This window comes from Mercenaria mercenaria, chromosome 8 (genome assembly GCF_021730395.1).
Source record: "Mercenaria mercenaria strain notata chromosome 8, MADL_Memer_1, whole genome shotgun sequence".
Lineage (NCBI taxonomy): Eukaryota > Metazoa > Mollusca > Bivalvia > Venerida > Veneridae > Mercenaria > Mercenaria mercenaria.
The window spans coordinates 74,415,292-74,435,194 of NC_069368.1; the positions used below are offsets into that span (position 1 = coordinate 74,415,292).

General features: G+C 37.3%; 1 protein-coding gene across 1 annotated transcript in view; it reads right to left on the reverse strand.

The window, feature by feature from the left end:
- Positions 1–19,903, reverse strand: part of LOC123566058 (E3 ubiquitin-protein ligase arih1-like) — a 50,946-nt gene that overhangs the window by 12,178 nt on the left and 18,865 nt on the right. The window contains exons 7-14 of the mRNA XM_045359892.2: positions 15,155–15,221; positions 13,782–13,888; positions 12,831–12,945; positions 10,857–10,987; positions 6,688–6,745; positions 5,701–5,784; positions 2,754–2,930; positions 337–449 (exon numbers count right to left, since the gene is read on the reverse strand). Of these exons, the coding sequence (XP_045215827.1) occupies positions 337–449; positions 2,754–2,930; positions 5,701–5,784; positions 6,688–6,745; positions 10,857–10,987; positions 12,831–12,945; positions 13,782–13,888; positions 15,155–15,221 (852 nt within the window). The remainder of the gene's footprint in view (positions 1–336; positions 450–2,753; positions 2,931–5,700; positions 5,785–6,687; positions 6,746–10,856; positions 10,988–12,830; positions 12,946–13,781; positions 13,889–15,154; positions 15,222–19,903) is intronic.

Sequence of the window (19,903 nt, forward strand, 5' to 3'; positions counted from 1 at the left end):
GTTTTTGACCGCACGTGACCCAGTTTCGAACTTGACCTAGATATCATCAAGATGAACATTCTGACCGACTTTCATAAAGATCCCATGAAAAATGTGACCTCTAGAGTGGTCACAAGCAAAAGTTTACGCACGCACGCACGCACGCACGCACGGACGACGGACGACACGCGATCACAAAAGCTCACCTTGTCACTTTGTGACAGGTGAGCTAAAAACAGCTAAAATAATGAATCTCCCTTCAAAAATAAGTATTTTTTGCTCCAACTTGATTAACATAATCTCTCAATTTCAATTAAATCAAACTTTAGACAACGCACTGGAAACTGCATGCTTTACCTATATTTATCTTGCACTTTTTGTTTAATATCGACCAGGAGTTCCGATGTTATATCACGTTCCAGGTACTCTGATAGTTGTTCTGTGGCATGCTCCAAGTCTTTCTGGTTTTCCTGTCATAATCAAATATCAGAATATTTAAAAATAACAATGAGAGATTAAGATTTCAATATGTGTATAAGTATGCATAAGTGTAGTAATCTAAGTATGGAAAATTTAATATCTCTGAAAGATTGTTCCATTAATTATTGTCATTTATCGGTTTGTTGCAAAGAACTTTTTCTAGGACTGAACTGCACAAAAAAAAAAAGAGGATAAACGACATGTGCCTAAAATTATTTAAGTTACAATTTTTGAAAATTCAAATACTTATTTGTTACAGTTACAGTGTCCGACAAATCAATTGCCCGGAGCCCGCGGGCTACCAGAAATTTTCGTCGGGCTACCAAAAAAATACCGGCGGAAGCCCGCCGGGCAACCATAAATTTGAAGCATCAGTAGCCCGGTTATTGTATATTTTACAAAACTCCCCAACAAAATCATCAACATCCGGTCGTTTACTCGATTGTAACTTGTAATAAACAACTTTCCATGTGTACTGATTAACGGGTCGTAAACCGTGCTATTAGTTTAACCCCGCCCATTTATCGATAATTTCAACGGTGGCCGCAGAAGCTGTCTCCGCCTACGAATATCAAATATGCAGACTATCGTGGACTGGTCTCCGCTCGACTAATCAAAGTAGACCGATTTAACGATAGTTAATTATGACCGATGTACCAGTCAAAATCTCTAAATTCAATCGGATCCTCTCGTACATTACCGACGACTGATTATGATAGGTACCACGCTTTCACTGCTTCGACAGTTCAAAGGCTGGGAACCAGCGTAAAATGAGTCATTAGTAACATGTCTGTCAGCATGTGCGAAAAAAAAACCGTAAAACATAAAAACTGTCAATTTACTACACGAGTCTTTAGTATAATGCCGATTTCTTTGGTTAATACCATTTCATGATTATGTGAACATTTAACTAGAGATTATAGAATGTTTATAGAATGTATCACCCCTTCCCCACCCTAAGACCCCTGTCCCTGATACCACCATGAAAAAAAAATTGACATTCTCAGGTGTTCCTTAATATCCCCACCCTACAAGACCCCTGATACAACCCTGAATTTTTTTTTTCAACTATCAAACTACTGTTTTGATAGTTGAATTTTTTTTTCATGATTGTATCAGGGGTATTGTAGGGTGGGGATATTAAGTAACACCTGAGAATGTCAGAATTTTTTTCAGGGTGGTATCAGGGGTCTTAGGGTGGGGAAGGGGTGACCAATCTGATTGGTGATTGGCAATCAATGATACTGCCACCTGTGAAGATTGACAGTGACTTGCAATTTAAATACATTTTGTGAACATCTAATACAAATTATTTGTGATTACCGGTATAGAAAGTATAAGTACTCAAGTTGATCTCAATACTGACAGAAATTTACAATTTTAATATTTTAAGACTTTTAAGTTGTAAACTAAGAGATACTTGTGTAAAAATGTTTCTTTAATAAGATGTTGTATTAACTTCAACTTGTACTTCTATATTATGATTAAAGAGAATGAAATGTTTATCTTTGTGTTTTTAGATTTCTGTTATTAACAAAATATTGTTAAAGACCCATCTTATTCTCACATCTTAGTAAGTCGGGTACAGATAGAGCAAGTTAGTACTTTCATGGTTAATTTTCTGGGCAACTATAAGAAAATGCTGGGCTACCAGAAAAAAAATCTGGTAGCCCAGTGGGCTACCAGTAAAATTATAAATTTGTCGGACACTGCAGTTAGTTGTTATAGTACAGATTCAACTGATATGCATACCAGCTGAAGTATAATGTTAAAGCAAATACAGACATAAGGTCTGAATCCTGTACTTTCCACTGTAGGTGACCTTTCCTGAGAAACTTGTATATGTTAGTTTGATGACAGAACGCCTGTTCTTAGGTGTTAAAAGAAAAGTTATCAGTACTGTAGGTTTCACCACATTTTAGTAAAACAATTCACTGACAACAAAGTCACAACTAACTTTGTAAATTCCCACATAAATCAGTGTTTGAGGATGAATGAGTGACAACGTTCTGCCAAGAAAGTGTTTTCCCAACTCAGGGCTGAAAAGATTTGATCTTTGGACTGATCTTGTTTACTCCTTTGTGAGATTAACAGACCAAGTCAGAAAGAAAGTAACAACTTTTACTTATCAAACTTTAATAGAATAAAGAAGTGTTAATACAAAACTGTCAGCCTAAGTTTCTGACATATGTCAAATGCTGAACATATTTTTTCACTAAATTCTCTATAAGAAACCAAATCAAAATACAGTTTGTGTGAAATAGACCTTGTCTAAACCTTGTTCTGCTTCTTACCTCAAATATAATAGACTGGTTGTTTTTCGACAGATAGAAAGCAAATACATATGTATACATGAGAGTCTGTCGACAGCTACACAGTACATCAACAGCGACCTTGAGAAACTGAACTTCAATCCAGGACATACTATGTTGCTGCATTTCCTCCATTTTCAATCTCACTGATTGGTACAACTGGTGGAAAAAGATATCAAATGATATTTCATATGATTATGCAAAGTTGCATTGCCATAATGCAAACATGAACAATTGTGTATTAGTTTAGACTACTTTTTTATGTCAGTGTACATATTAGCCATTCTTTGCTTTTTAAAACCTGCTTCTTCTCAATGGCATTTCAGAAACTGACTCTATATAATTATCCTTTACATATCCCTGCATTTCTAAAAGAGTACTGACCAATATTCTAAATTACAGCTGAAAATTTTGGGGAGCACAAAAAGCTTCTGTTAGAGATGTAACACATGATAACTTGACTAGCAGTCCTGTACTTTACCTTCTGAACTGACTATGCTGAACAATATGTTAACAATTCAAGATGTCATCAACAGATCTTTTTTTTCCAACCAAAACTAACAACAGATACTGACTGAATCATGTTTGCTGAATGAAACATGGACAATTTCTTTGTGGATTGTGTGTATTCAGGGTTTTTTTTCCGGCTGTTTTTATAGCCGTTATTCGGCTATATTCCCAATGCCAAAGAGTATGTATTTTCCCCAAAATGAGTGCAAAAATTCCCAATCTACATTCTAAAAAAAATTTCATCAAAATTGCACAAATACTGACCAAATTATGGACAATTTTGTAATGGCAGTCTGTTAAAGAGGTTGTACAATGTGAAACAAGTGTATGAGAAAGTGCTTAAACACATCCTTACTATATCCTATGGGACTAAATATTTCCGAATTTGGAACATTTATGCGTCAAAATTCCCAATATTGAGGGTATAGGCTATGTTCCCAAAACAGAAAGAACAAGTGAATGAAGTATTGCCATGCAATACAAAGTCCCCTACTGGAAGGCACCTAATTTTCTATACTGCAGTATAACATAATGAACTGATATCTGTCAATGATGTATAAACAATATTGTACTATATATACCATTTGTTATAACAACACACTTGGATTAAAATGTGCATATATAAAAACCCACAGTTGTCTTCATATTGAAATGTTTTTGCCAATTATAAAAAAGTTATCATATTAAGTTATTTATAGTACCAACAAAGGGAAGTTAATCTTAAAAAAAAAAAAAATGTAATCTATATAATATAAGTCCACAAGAAACTCTTTACCAGGTAGAGATAGGTCAAAATACACCTAAAAATTGGATGTAACATGCATGTTGTACCACAGAAAAGTGGTCTCGATTTTTCTCTACGGCCAATAATAAAAAAGTTACAATAAAATCTATTTATAGTAACAACAAAGGGACATAATTCTAAAAACAAGGGTGCCTCATGGTGGTGAACATTTGGTCCAAGTTACATCAAAATCCCTCAATGCATGAAGAAAAAATGCTGCGACAAAGTCATTCTTGAATTTGACCTTTGACCTCTAAATATGACCTTGACCTTAGACCTAGGGACCTGGTTCTTGCGCATGACAATCCGTCTTATGTTGGTGAACATTTGTGCCAAGTTACATCAAAATCCCTGCATGCATGAAGAATAAATGCTCCAGACAAAGTCATTCTCGTGTCTGACCTTTGGTCTCTAAGTGTGACCTTGACATTAGACCCTGGGCTTGGGTTTTGCACATAACATGTTGTCTCATCCAGGGGAATATTTGTGCCAACTGATATCTAAATCCTGGTTTTCATGACAAAGTTATAGACTGGACAGGAAAAAAATCCTACTGACCTTTGATCTCAAAGTGTGACCTTGACCTTTAAGCTAGGGTACTGGGTGTTACGCAAGACACATCATCTCATCATGGGGAACATTTATGCCAAGCAATATTGTAATCCCTTGATGAATGACAGAGTTCTGGATCGGACAGGAAAAAAACCTTATTGACCTTTGACCTCCAATTGTGACCTTGACCTTTGAGCTAAGGGTCCAGGATTTGTGCATGACACGTCGTCTCATCATGGGGAACATTTGTGCCAAGTAATATTATAATCCCTTAATGAATGTCAGAGTTATGGACCGGACACGAAACAGACCCTGTTCATGCTATGTTAACATTTGACTGCTAAGTGTGACCTTGACCTTTAAGCTAGGGGTCTGAAAGTTGTGCATGACACATTGTCTTATTATGAGGTACATTTGTGCCAAGTAATATTAAAATCCCTTCCTGGACGGCAGAGTTATGGACCGGACAGGAAAAAAGCCCTGTTGACCTTTGACCTCCAATTGTGATCTTGACCTTTAAGCTAGGGGTCTAGGTTTTATGCATGACACGTCGTCTCATCATGGGGAACATTTGTGCCAGGTAATATTAAAATCCCTTCATGGATGGGAGAGTTATGGACCGGACAGGAAAAAAACCTTATTGACCTCTGACCTCCAATTGTGACCTTGACCTTTGAGCTAGGGGTCCGGGTTTTGCGCATGACACGTCGTCTCATCATGGGGAACATTTGTGCCAAGTAATATTAAAATCCCTTCATGGATGGGAGAGTAATGGACCGGAGAGGAAAAAAGCCCTGTTGACCTTTGGCCTCCAATTGTGACCTTGACCTTTGAGCTAGGGGTCCGGGTTTTGCGCATGACACGTCGTCTCATCATGGGGAACATTTGTGCCAAGTAATATTGAAATCTCTTCATGGATGACAGAGTTATGGACCGGACACGAAATTGTGGACGGACGGACGGACAGACGGAATGACGGAAGAGCGCATTCCTATAGTCCCCGAAACTGGTTTTCAACCAGTAGGGGACTAAAAAACCCTGGTATTATGTTGAAGCATTATGGAGAAGTGTTAATGTACTTACTTTATTCTCAAATTTGAGACTCTGCATATGATTCATGTATCTGTTACAGTAAAACAGGTACCTCTGAAGGTGACAGCGAGATTTCTGAAATAAAAAAAGAAGAATTATTAAACTGTTTGGTCTCAATAAATATGGTCAACACTTTAAAAGAAGTGTAAATAAGAATGCTCTACCATTATTTTAAAACTGTGCTTCTGATCAAGGTTTGACTTGCAAGGCAGACATGTGACAATAGGCAATAACCGAACACAATAGTGGGTTATTTTCACACTGCCTTCCGGGGATAACCTAGCACAACAACAATGTTACTGGATATATCCATGTATAATGCATACTTGTTTATAATGCATCCCCTTCTCCTCCATGATTCAAGCCTAAAATATGGGGGGGGGGGAATCATTTTTTTGTCAATCCAAAAGGAAAATAAACAAAACTGAAAAACGAGCAGAAAATGTAAAGAACTGGTGATCAAACTTACCTCCATGAGCCAATCTTTAGAAACATTAAAAGTCTCAGATTTTGAAACTAATATGGTACATGTGTTACCTGTGCATCATGCAAGTACACTCCCATATTATATAACCTGTCACATAATTTGTGAGGTGATACATAAATTCCAAGGGTAAATCAATTAATTTTTTGTAAGAAATTCTCCTGGTGAAATTCAGGTTTTTATGTGAAGGGGAAAACGAGCTGTAACTAGAGCTGCTTTTGAGAAAAGGGCCATAATTCTGAAGTGTCTCAGCCGATTTGGCTAGTTATCTAACTTGGCCAAGGACTTATTGGCAAACACATTTTGTTCAAGTTTGGTGAAGATCGGATGAGAAATGATTGACTTAGAGTGCAGGCAAGATTTGTGACAGACGGACGGACACACAGACAGGAGTAAATCAATATGTCTCCCGCCACACAGTGGGGTGGGAGACATAATAATACTTGAAGGAAAAGAAATAATACAAAAATAATCCAAATTAAGCAAGACTGTACCTCCTGGCTATCTCGGGCTTTTTTGGCCTCATCTTCATCAAATCTGTTACAATTATACCTGAAATAATTACAACATGTTCATTTAATAAAGCTACAAGATTACCTCCAGAAGTATAAAGACTAATTCTGAAGCACTTTCACTGTAAATAGTAGCTTAAAAATATTGGGTAAATATAATATGAGCCGTGCCATGAGAAAACCAACATAGTGGGTATGCGACCAGCATGGATCCAGACCAGCTTGCGCATCTGCGCAGTCTGGTCAGGATCCATGCTGTTCGCTAATAGTTTCTCCAATTCCAATAGGCTTTAAAAGCGAACAGCATGGAGCCTGACCAGACTGCGCGGATGAAATGGTCTGGATCCATGCTGGTCGCATACCCACTATGTTGGTTTTCCCATGGCACGGCTCATATATCAACAGTCAGTAACAAGAGGACCATGATGGTCCTGAATCGCTCACCTATCCCCACATGACCAAGAGTTGAACCGAGTATGACGTCGTTATTTCTATTATTTGACATAGTGACCTAGTTTTTGAGCACATGTGACCTAGATATCATCAAGATAAAAAATTCTGACCAATTTTCATGAAGATCCATTGAAAAATATGACCTCTAGAGAGGTCACAAGGTTTTTCTATTATTTGACCTAATGACCTAGTTTTTGAAGGCACGTGACCCACTTTTAAACTTGACCTAGATATCATCAAGATGCACATTCTCACCAATTTTCATGAAGATCTCATGAAAAATATGGCCTCTAGAGAGGTCACAAGGTTTTTCTATTTTTCGACCTACTGACCTAGTTTTTGATCGCACATGACCCAGTTACAAACTTGACCTAGATATCATCAAGCTGAACATTCTCACCAATTTTCATGAAGATCCATTGAGAAATATGGCCTCTAGAGACATCACAAGGTTTTTCTATTTTTTGACCTACTGACCTAGTTTTTGAACGCACGTGACAAAGTTTCAAATTTGACCTAGATATCATCAAGAAGAACATTCTGACCAATTTTCATGAAGATCTCTTGAAAATATGGCCTCTAGAGAGGTCACAATGTTTTTCTATTTTTAAATCTACTGACCTAGTTATTGACCGCACGTGACCCAGTTTCGAACTTGACCTATTCATCATCAAGGTGAACATTCTGACCAATTTTCATAAAGGTCCCATGAAAAATATGGTCTCTAGAGAGGTCACAAAGTTTTTCTATTTTCAGACCTACTGACCTCGATTTTGACCGCACGTGACAAAGTTTCAAACTTGACCTAGATATCATCAAGATAAAAAATTCTGACCAATTTTCATGAAGATCCATTGAAAAATATGACCTCTAGAGAGGTCACAAGGTTTTTCTATTTTTAGACCTACTGACCTAGTTTTTGACCCCACGTGACCTAGTTTCGAACTTGACCTAGATATCATCAAGGTGAACATTCTGACCAATTTTCATGAAGATCTCATGAAAAATACGGCCTCTAGAGAGGTCACAAGGTTTTTCTATTTTTAGACCTACTGACCTAGTTTTTTACCCCACGTGACCCAGTTTCGAACCTGACCTAGATATCATCAAGATGAACATTCTGACCAATTTTCATGAAGATCCATTGAGAAATATGGCCTCTAGAGAGGTCACAAGGTTTTTCTATTTTTAGACCTTCTGACCTAGTTTTTGACCCCACGTGACCCAGTTTCGAACTTGACCTAGATATCATCAAGGTGAACATTCTGACCAATTTTCATGAAGATCTCATGAAAAATATGGCCTCTAGAGAGGTCACAAGGTTTTTCTATTTTTAGATCTACTGACCTAGTTTTTGACCGCATGTGACCCAGTTTCGAACTTGACCTAGATATCATCAAGATGAACATTCTGACCAACTTTCATAAAGATCCCATGAAAAATGTGACCTCTAGAGTGGTCACAAGCAAAAGTTTACGCACGCACGCATGGACGCACAGACGACGGACGCCACGTGATCACAAAAGCTCACCTTGTCACTTTGTGACAGGTGAGCTAACAAAAATAAATGGATATGAATATCCTGTAAATGGTTACATAGTAAACAAGTATAACTTCTTAGTACTGTTTCTTAAAAGATTAAAAGGGAAAATTTTGTTATCTTTTTTTTAATAATAACAAAACGAAACATTAATTCTATTTTCAAGATCAACATACACCTTTACAGATGTGAACATTTACCTGTTACCCAAGGTGTGACAAGTCTTACTGTGCCATATCAAATATTGGTACTTTGACTTGTTGTATTGTATACAAACATGTGTAAGTATTGATAATTATATGAATAGCTATTGTTAAGGTGTTCTGAAGTGGTTCACAAGAAGTTGTTTAAATGTTTTTCTAATTTTAGCAGTGGCCTAGCAGAACCATTTGACCAAACTTGAGCAAAAACTAGAAACAAGAGGACCATGATGGTCCTGAATCGCTCACCTATCCCCACATGACCCAGTGTTGAACTGAGTATGACGTCGTTATTTCTATTATTTGACAAAGTGACCTAGTTTTTGAGCACCTGACCTAGATATCATCAAGATAAAAAATTCTGACCAATTTTCATGAAGATTCATTGAAAAATATGGCCTCTAGAGAGGTCACAAGGTTTTTCTATTATTTGACCTAATGACCTAGTTTTTGAAGGCACGTGACCCACTTATAAACTTGACCTAGATATCATCATGGTGAACATTCTCACCAATTTTCATGAAGATCCCGTGAAAAATATGGTCTCTAGAGAGGTCACAAGGTTTTTCTATTTTTTGACCTACTGACCTAGTTTTTGACTGCACATGACCCAATTTCGAACCTGATCTAGATATCATCAAACTGAACATTCTCACCAATTTTCATGAAGATCCATTGAGAAATATGGCCTCTAGAGAGGTCACAAGGTTTTTCTGTTTTTAGACCTACTGACCTAGTTTTTGACCCCACGTGACCCAGTTTCGAACTTGACCTAGATATCATCAAGGTGAACATTCTGACCAATATTCATGAAGATCTCATGTAAAATATGGCCTCTAGAGAGGTCAAAAGGTTTTTCCATTTTTAGATCTACTGACCTAGTTTTTAACCCCACGTGACCCAGTTTCGAACATGACCTAGATATCATCAAGGTTAACATTCTGACCAATTTTCATGAAGATCCATTGAAAAATATGGCCTCTAGAGAGGTCACAAGGTTTTTCTATTTTTAGACCTACTGACCTAGTTTTTGACCGCATGTGACTCAGTTTCGAACCTGACCTAGATATCATCAAGATGAACATTCTGACCAATTTTCATGAAGATCCATTGAGAAATATGGCCTCTAGAGAGGTCACAAGGTTTTTCTATTTTCAGACCTACTGACCTAGTTTTTGACCCCACATGACCCAGTTTCGAACTTGACCTAGATATCATCAAGGTGAACATTCTGACCAATATTCATGAAGATCTCATGAAAAATATGGCCTCTAGAGAGGTCACAAGGTTTTTCTATTTTTAGATCTACTGACCTAGTTTTTAACCCCACGTGACCCAGTTTCGAACTTGACCTAGATATCATCAAGGTGAACATTCTGACCAATTTTCATGAAGATCCATTGAGAAATATGGCCTCTAGAGAGGTCACAAGGTTTTTCTATTTTTAAACCTAATGACCTAGTTTTTGACCCCACGTGACCCAGTTTCGAACTGGACCTAGATATCATCAAGGTGAACATTCTGACCAATTTTCATGAAGATCTTGTGAAATATATGGCCTCTAGAGAGGTCACAAGGTTTTTCTATTTTTAGACCTACTGACCTAGTTTTTGACCGCAGGTGACCCAGTTTCGAACTTGACCTAGATATCATCAAGATGAACATTCTGACCAATTTTCATAAAGACCCCATGAAAAATGTGACCTCTAGAGTGGTCACAAGCAAAAGTTTACGCACGGACGCACGCACGCACGGACGACGGACGCTGCACGATCACAAAAGCTCACCTTGTCACTCTATGACAGGTGAGCTAAAAAGTTACAAAAAACTGAAAGGATATATTCATCAAGATGGGTCAACTAGGCAGATAACAACAGCAAACATATTTTATCATACCCTTTTTATATACAATTTTCCAGAATGTCAGAAAGTATAAGAGTGAGACTTAGGAGCTTTACCATGAAGATCCGTGAGGTTCCCAGGGTCCTAAACATACCCAGCAGAAGTCAGCCCTGCAATTTTGATTCTTGCATATCATGTGATTACATCCTCCATCTTTCTCTATTGTTACATGACACTTGGGACATTCCTAAAATTAACATTTGTGACATGAATATACATGAAAAATGTGGCTGCCCATAAGCAGGAAAGTTGTAAAACTAGACTATCCTGTCTGAAAAAATGTATGCCTTTTAAAACAATACAGAACTTAATATGGTAATGATTTAATCAGTTTCCTTATTCACAAATTTAAAATGCTGATCAGGAACTAGTATCCAGGCAAGACTGGTTTCCAGACATATTGAATAATAACTTTATTTCAGCATTTTCATGATATTGTCTGATCTGGATCATTCGTATGTTTGTTTGTTGTGTATGTATATGCAATAAAAAATAGTTTAACAAAGAAGTATTTATATGAAACCTGCGTTTACAAAACAATATTCCATTATATTGGGGCCAAATAGTGAAGAAAGAACTAAGCTGTAAACTAAATTTATGGTGATGACACAGATTACTTTTAATTTCACAACATTTATCACATAAAATTAGGGCCGCCAAGCTTAGCACAAACTTTTATTTTATGTATCTATTTGAATTATCAAATATCTGTGTTAGATGAAATTCGAGTTAAATGAGCTGGCTTCTATTACTTTTTTAGCTGCTTTTGATAGTCAGGTTATATTAAATATGCACTTTTGGGAAGATTAAAGATAAAGAGATGCATAGAAATATTTAAGTAACTTGTCTTTAGGCGTACCGCTTTAAAATTATCGTTATCGTCTCAATTATTAAACTCTATCCCGGGGTTTGGCAGTATTGAGGGGGCATTTGACATATCAGACAATCTTTTTCTCTTTTTTTTCTTTTCCTTCTCTCATTTTCAAAATTAATTTATCTTGTATTTTTGTGTGTCATTACGTAGTTATACATTTTCTACACTGTAATAGACCTACATACAATATTAATTGCATGACAAGTATCGGAACAGTAGTGATGGGCCGACAATCGGCGACAATCGAATAATCGTCAGCGTTGCATTCTTGAGTGTGATCGCCGACCGCGTTTTCCTGACCGATTAATTACTTGGCATCCTAAACAGATAATTTAGTTGTTTCTGACCTTTTTCTTTCTGGTATTTACGGTTCTTTGGGGCAATTACACCAGGGGAAACTACTATACGTAAAAATGGCTTCCTCCAAAGTCTCGACAGAAACTGAGGTCTTCTGTGATCACCAAGATTTTGGAAGATATATGGCTTATACAAAATTAAGCCGGGAAAACCATCAACCTAAACTCTTGACATTAGTATGGCAGTATGTATAGCATGCCATAAGACTTAGGCAAGCATATTAGCAAAGGTATTTTCAATTTTTTATTTTGTTGGACTGGAATCATTCCAGTTGTTAACTAAGAATTAATAAACCGTTCATACTTTTTTTTTTGCTCCAAATAATTTAATAATACAATATCACTGGATAAGTCCCTGGTGAAATTAAGATGAGTACCGGTAGTATTCGTTGTCAAAATATTTGTCTGGCCACTGGTTTAAAACAAGGGGAAAATTACTACTTTTTATGACCCTATTGGAGCCCCTAGGAAGCCCATACTGTATGTCACTATGTGAAGCTGGTTATATTTTAGGATCGAGAACTTTACAAGATGAATGTAAATCACGGAATTTTGTGATAATGGTTCACAGCAAGTACTATTTAAAAGTATTTCTTTGAACAATGCATCTTTTTTCCTCCTTTTTCTTAATGTGCATTTCAGATGTGTATTTAAAATTTGGGTTTCCTGCTTTTAACAGGAGAAGAACAGGTAGGTAGAACCACCACCCTTCCGCAAGCAAGCTGGACAACTTCCTCACATGAAAACCAGAAACTGACTAAAGTCAATAAATTGGGTGTTTCAAAAAGACTGCAGCATACCTTTGTATTGGCAGCTATCCAGTTGGAAGTTTCACTGTCATCATCACATTTTCTTATCCATCTTTTTAACCAGACACATTTCACCGGATCATGCCAGTTTTCTCCACATGCAAAACTTTAAAATAATAAAAATTAATGTTCAAAGTGTTTTATGCCATTCAGACTTAACATCCTCTTAGATAAGCACTACCTTTCTTGTTCAGTTAAAATATTAAAAAAACATGAGCCATCCTTGGTAATTATTTCAGTGTATAAAATACAATATTAAAGAGTAAAAAAATGTTGTTTTTATTTGACAAAACTATTTTTTCATCACAAATACTGATGTGACAAATATATTATCTGTCATGTATAATTTCAACCACTGATCACTCAGCCCTAAGTATATAAATCATCTATATGTAGGAATGCATTGTTCAACATTACAAGGCTACTGGCAGTCTATAAACAAGAATAACCGCTGTGAAGTTAAACTATTTCTAAAAATACAGACAAAAGATAACACAGTTGAGCTGACTGTATAACTGTATAATGTTAAAATGTTTTCAATCAGGAATATTTTCTGACAGCTTTCCCACAATTAAATGACATCAATGGCTGAGGATTTATGTCCTGTCAAATAATCACTGTCAACAAATCACTAGGAATTAACTTGATGTAGCTGTCTAAAATATTTCTTTAAACTGTTAATACTAAGTACGCAATCAACTGATCACACCAGAGAGCTGGGGTCACGACCATGACTTCTCATATGACACCAGTACTGGTTTTTCCAGGAAGCGGACCTGAGAGTGGTTCAAATAAGCTTTAAGCTTTCATCACAATCAAGCTAAAACAAATTAGTATAAACTAAAATATTGTGGAGGTAAATTTTGGCTAGAACTTCAACCTAGAACAATCAAAATTTAAAGAAAACACATTACATCAACAAATGTAACAATTACAGCTTACCAGAATGTATGGCCACAGGCACACTGTACAGGTTTAACATCAAAATATTGAACTTTAACCACGTGTCCACAGTCTGGTGCTGGACACCAACGTAATAATTTATTACACTGAAAAAAAAAAACAACAATAACAAATCAAAGGCCTGAATGGCCTGAGTCGGCTAATGATTGATGTACTGACAGTATAGTCTACCAGTTTCAGTTTGTTTTTAGTTTTTTTCCTAAAATTTCATAACACAGCTCGATATTTACCCAAAATATTAGACCCGGATACGATTACACTTTTCTCCAGTTTGAACAATATATTTTACAAATTGTGATGATACGAAGACATTTAGCAGCAATTGGCAGTATCTGACATTGAAGTTTACGGTTAAATTACCTCTTACTTAAATCTTTTCATAAAAAGTTGTTTCGTTTCGCCAAACATAGACGATCTACTTTCGATTTCAAAAACTACAAGAAAATACACTTTAATGTTTCGTCGATTTGTTTATTTCTCGAAAAATAAGAATTAAAATCATTTTTAATATCAATAGTAACTAAACAAACCAGTAAGAGCTTCTTCTTCCGATAATTTATCCGTTTACTGACTGCAAAATTCAACCCACGCAAAGTTTATAGAAATCATACGATGCGTGTTTACGTTCAATGTGGGAGAATTAAGGCTGATCGGCTATGTTACCTAACGCATCCAGACGATTCAGATTTTGTTTTTAAAAAAGCATTGTGTGCGTTACTGTAATTTTATATACGTTTTTATACGCTTAGAAATTATTAGACATGCGTATTTGCATTATTTCTATACGTAATTTACGCTAATTCGCATCTTATCTGGAGCCCTGCTGGAACTATTTTTTTTGTCTTTCGCTGGATGTTACCCAAGCTTTGTAAGCCTGCGCAATTCTTAAAATGCACATTTATGCTTAATGAGTTACATTCGAGAATTGCACAATTACAAGTCATAAATATGACAGATTACATCGTATATTGGTCATAGCAAAGGGAATTGACACAACTTAACTTCATTCATGCAGTGAACTGTTTGAAATTTGAGAAATCTAATGGAACTACATCCCTTCACATGTAATTCGGTCCATTTAGAGAATCGTTGGATAGCAAGGACTCGTCAAAAGGCTTTCAGCCTTTAGCCGACTCAAAAATTAAATAAGTGAAGAGTTAAAAGAGTCCTATACACAAACATTGCAACTGCTGACACAACTACAGAATTCAACTTTGAGGTACTATAAAATATAATATGCATACAGAGATACTTAATAATACAAATCTGACTTAGATAAAAAGGAACTCTAACACATTACAATCAGCTTAAAGTAACAAAATAAATCATTATTGTAGCAGAAAAATTCTTACCTCTACAAAGCTATTTGTTATTAAATGTTGATACTTTAATCTCACTTTGGGGTCTTTTATTAAATTCCTGAAACATACACAAGTATATATGGTATATATGCTCATAATACACAAAAACCTCAGACAAATTAAGATATATTTAACTTAGTAATTTTGACGCAAAAGGACAGCGGCAATGACACTATCCACTCATAAAACTAGAAAATGCTTTTGTAAAAAAGCGCATGTCTCCCCCAATGCAAAGTCCTATAGGCAAGAAGTCAATAGGGGTCAGGAGCGGAAGTCAAAGAGACACTGATGGTTGGCTGCAATAGGGATAATCTACTTGGCATGTCCAGTCATCCTGCTAAATTTCAACACTCGTGGCCTAGTGGTTCTCAAGTCACTGTTCAGGCTCCTGTGACCCTGACCTTTGATCAAGTGACCTCAAAATAAATAGGGGTCATGTACTCTGCATGTCCAATCATCCTATTAAGTTTCAACATTGTAGGTCAAGTGGTTCTCAAGTTATTTCCAAAAAATGATTTTACATGAACAGGCCACTGTGACCTTGACCTTTAATAAACTGAGCCCAAAATCAATAGGGGTCATCTACTCTGCATGTTCAATCATCCTATGAAGTTTCAACATTCTGGGTCAAGTGGTTCTCAAGTTATTGATCGGAACTGGTTATCAATGTTCAGGCCCCTGTGACCTTGACCTTTAACGGAGTGACCCCAAAATCGTTAGGGTTCATCTACTCTGCATGACCAATCATCCTACGAAGTTTCATCATTCTGGGTCAAGTGGTTCTCAAGTTACTGACCGGAAATGGTTTTCAATGTGCGGGCCCCTGTGACCTTGACCTTTCACAGAGTGACCCAAAAATCGTTAGGGGTCATCTACTCTTTATGACCAACCATCCTATTAAGTTTCAACATTCTGGGTCAAGTGGTTCTCAAGTTACTGACCGGAAATGGTTTTCAATTTTCAGGCCCCTGTGACCTTGACCTTTAATGGAGTGACCCCAAAATCAATAGAGGCCATCTACTTTGCATGTACAATCATCCTATGAAGTTTCAACATTCTGGGTCAAGTGGTTCTCTAGTTATTGATCAGAAATGGTTTTCAATGTTCAGGCCCCTGTGACCTTGACCTTTGACAGAGTAATCCCATAATCAATAAGAGTCATCTACTCTTTATGACCAATCATCCTATCAAGTTTCAACATTCTGGGTCAGGTGGTTCTCTAGTTATTTATTGGAAATGGTTTTCAATGTTCAGGCCCCTGTGACCTTGACCTTTGACGGAGTGACCCCAAAATCAATAGGGGTCATTTACTCTTCATGACCAATCATCCTATGAAGTTTCAACATTCTGGGTCAAGTGGTTCTCTAGTTATTGATCGGAAATGGTTTTCAATGTTCAGGCCCCTGTGACCTTGACCTTTGACGGAGTGACCCCAAAAACAATAGGGGTCGTCTACTCCAGCAGCCCTACAACCCTATGAAGTTTGAAGGTTCTAGGTCAAATGGTTCTCCAGTTATTGCTCGGAAATGAAGTGTGACGTACGGACGGATGGACGGACGGACGGACGGACAGGGCAAAAACAATATGTCTCCTGGGGGAGACATAATAAAAACAAGCATTATCATAAAACTGCAATATACAAGATGTTTCTTCTAAATCTTCAACGACCAAAGAGTCATACAATATCTTTTCTATATGTCTCAAGAATCAGTTGAACACTTTCAGCTACAAGAACACATTAATTGCCTAAATTTGATTCTAGTAATTTAAAGATTAATGTAATTCAAATATTTTTTGTGCATTTTCTTGAAGAACAACAACATATCTTATCATTCCAATAAAAAATAAGAAATAGCGTAAAACCAATGGATGCTACCTGAAATTTGCATATTAAAAGAACAAAAGTGGAATTTACTGACTAGGCACATATAGTTTAAAGGGCAATATTTCACTGAAAACTCATTCCAATGGATAATGAAGAAAATATGCGCACATCCTCTTGAGAGTGAAGCATCCTATGAATTTTTGCTGAATTCCAGGCAGTGGTTGCTGAGAAATATTCCCGACTATGATGGCGCTATAGTTTACTAATGTTGAATAATCAAAGGGCAATGAATCAGTGATAAATCATCCAACTGAAACAAGAAGATAATATGCCCATCTCCTCTTGTTAGTAAAGCTTCCTATGAAGTATGGCTAAATTCTAACCAGTGGTTCCTGAGAAATACTCTGGACAAGAATTGTACTATAGTACAGTACTGTTGAATAATCAAAGGGCAATAACTTGATGGAAAATCATCCGACCGTAACCCGAAGATAATATGCACATCTCTTCTTGATAGTGAAGCTTCCTATGAAGTTTCATTAAATTCCAACCAGTGGTTGCTTAGAAATATCCCGGACAAGAAATGCGGGACAGACGAAGTGGCCACTGTATGCTTCCCCTTTGGGGAGCATAACAAGAGCTGTTGGAGGACAGCAATGCTCAACTATTCAACACCTTTGTCAACATAATTTTGTGAAAAAGGCAAAATAGTCATTGGATTTGTGCAATGTAAGTCAGTTTATCACCATGAATAAGTGTGTGAACTTTCAATCCATTCCCACAAGTGGATATTGAGATATCATCTCACATACAAAAACTTAACCAAATAGGCACACCATACGCAAACACTGATGGACAGGTGAGTCCAATAGCTCTACCTATTCTTCGAATAGTCAAGCTAAAAAACTTTTTTGCTTTGACAAAAATGTGAGGCATCAGGTGCTTAAGGGCATAGGGATGATTTGAGCATTAGGGCGGCGTAGGGGGTGGGTTTGGGAGGGGGCATCCCCCTCTTATCAACGGGGTCCGAGGTGGCCCGGTGAAAATTTTGCATATAGCTAGAATAAATGGTGCAATCTGGCTACTTCTTGGACTGCTCAGTAGCTGCTGAACATACTCGTTTTTTCTTCTTCGAGTTTTCACTCCTATTTACAGTTTAATGTGTTTAAACACTGTAATGGCGGTACGATGTTAGATACGGACAACGTCTTGCCAGGGTAGAACCAGTAATGTCTAAATAGGGGATCGAGCACAAGACCCAGACTTAAAGGTGTAATCCAATCCTTATGGCATTAAAGTCATTATAATCTGTTCGGCAGTAAGCAATTGAATACGATTAACTTTCATAAATTAATGTGTCGCCTATAATCCAAGTCTGCGGGGTGTGAAAATACAACGACCTTGGTCATTGCGGATTATCGATTTTGTACAATACCCTGTCACCAAGGTGATCTAGCAAGGTGTCAGCGATATGACAAGATTCAGTGTACATATCAGTTCTGCCCATTGTTTTCTCGTTTAGGGCAAACCCTTTACTTTATCTGGGGACCGAACGCCGCTCTTCATGGAATTACACGCCTCAACACGTGTATCATTGAAGGTTCTATGTTCACCGCCGTTTGAATACATCTGCGGTTGTCTCTTAATTGCTTTTTGTACTTTTAGCATGTGTAAATGTTGAGTTCTGCTCAACCCGGGGCTAGAGGGCGTGGACGGTAGCATGCATTTCCACTACCTGATAAACTGACAATTGGCAAGGGAAGACCACTGTATTTATTCTCAATTTTACTTTCTAGCTTTTTCAAAAAATTACGAGTTTGGCATTTCGCCACTCCTTTAAATATTGGGGTGGCAGGTGCTGCCCCAGCTCCTACGCCCTTGGAGGTGCTACCTGCAAATTTATACACATATTCCTTCATTGATTGGTTTCTTTTCTGGTATAATTTATGTAAATGCATTTATGCACATTTCAATCAAACTAGAAGATGCTTTTGTAAAAAAGAGCATGTCTCCCCCAATGCATAGTCGTATATGCAAAAAGTCAATAGAGGACAAGAGCGAAAGTCAAAGAGACACTGATGGTTGGCTGCAATAGGGAACACCTACTTGGCATGTCCAATCATCCCTATAAGTTTTTCTATCCGCTGCAACCTTGACCTTTAACGGAGTGACCCCAAAATCAATAGGGGTCATCTCCTCTGCATGACCAATCATCCTATGAAGTTTCAACATTCTGGGTCAAGTGGTTCTCAAGTTACTGAATGGAATTTGTTTTCCATGTTCAGGCCCATGCGACCTTGACCTTTGATCAAGTGACCCCAAAAACAATAAGGGTAATCTAGTCTGCATGTCCAATCATCCTATGAAGTTTCAACATTCTGGGTCAAGTGTTTCTCAAGTTACTGACCGGAAATGGTTCTCCATGTTCAGCCCCCTGTGACCTTGACCTTTAACAGAGTGATCCTTAAATAGATAGGGGTCATCTCCTCTGCATGACCAACCATCCTATGAAGTTTCAACATTCTGGGTCAGGGGGTTCTCAAGTTACTAACCGGAAACGGTTTTCCATGTTCAGACCCCTGTGACCTTGAACTTTAACTGAGTGACCTCAAAATCAATAGGGGTCATCTACTCTGCATGTCCAATCATCCTATGAATTTCAACATTCTGGGTCAAGTGGTTCTCAAGTTATTGATCGGAAATGGTTTTTCATGTTCAGGCCTCTGTGACCTTGACCTTTAATAAAGTGACCCCAAAATCAATAGGGGTCATATACTCTGCATGACCAATCATCCTATGAAGTTTCAACATTCTGGGTCAAGTGGTTCTAAAGTTACTGACCGGAAACGGTTTTCCATGTTCAGACCCCTGTGACCTTGACCTTTGACAGAGTGACCCCAGAAACAATAGGGGTC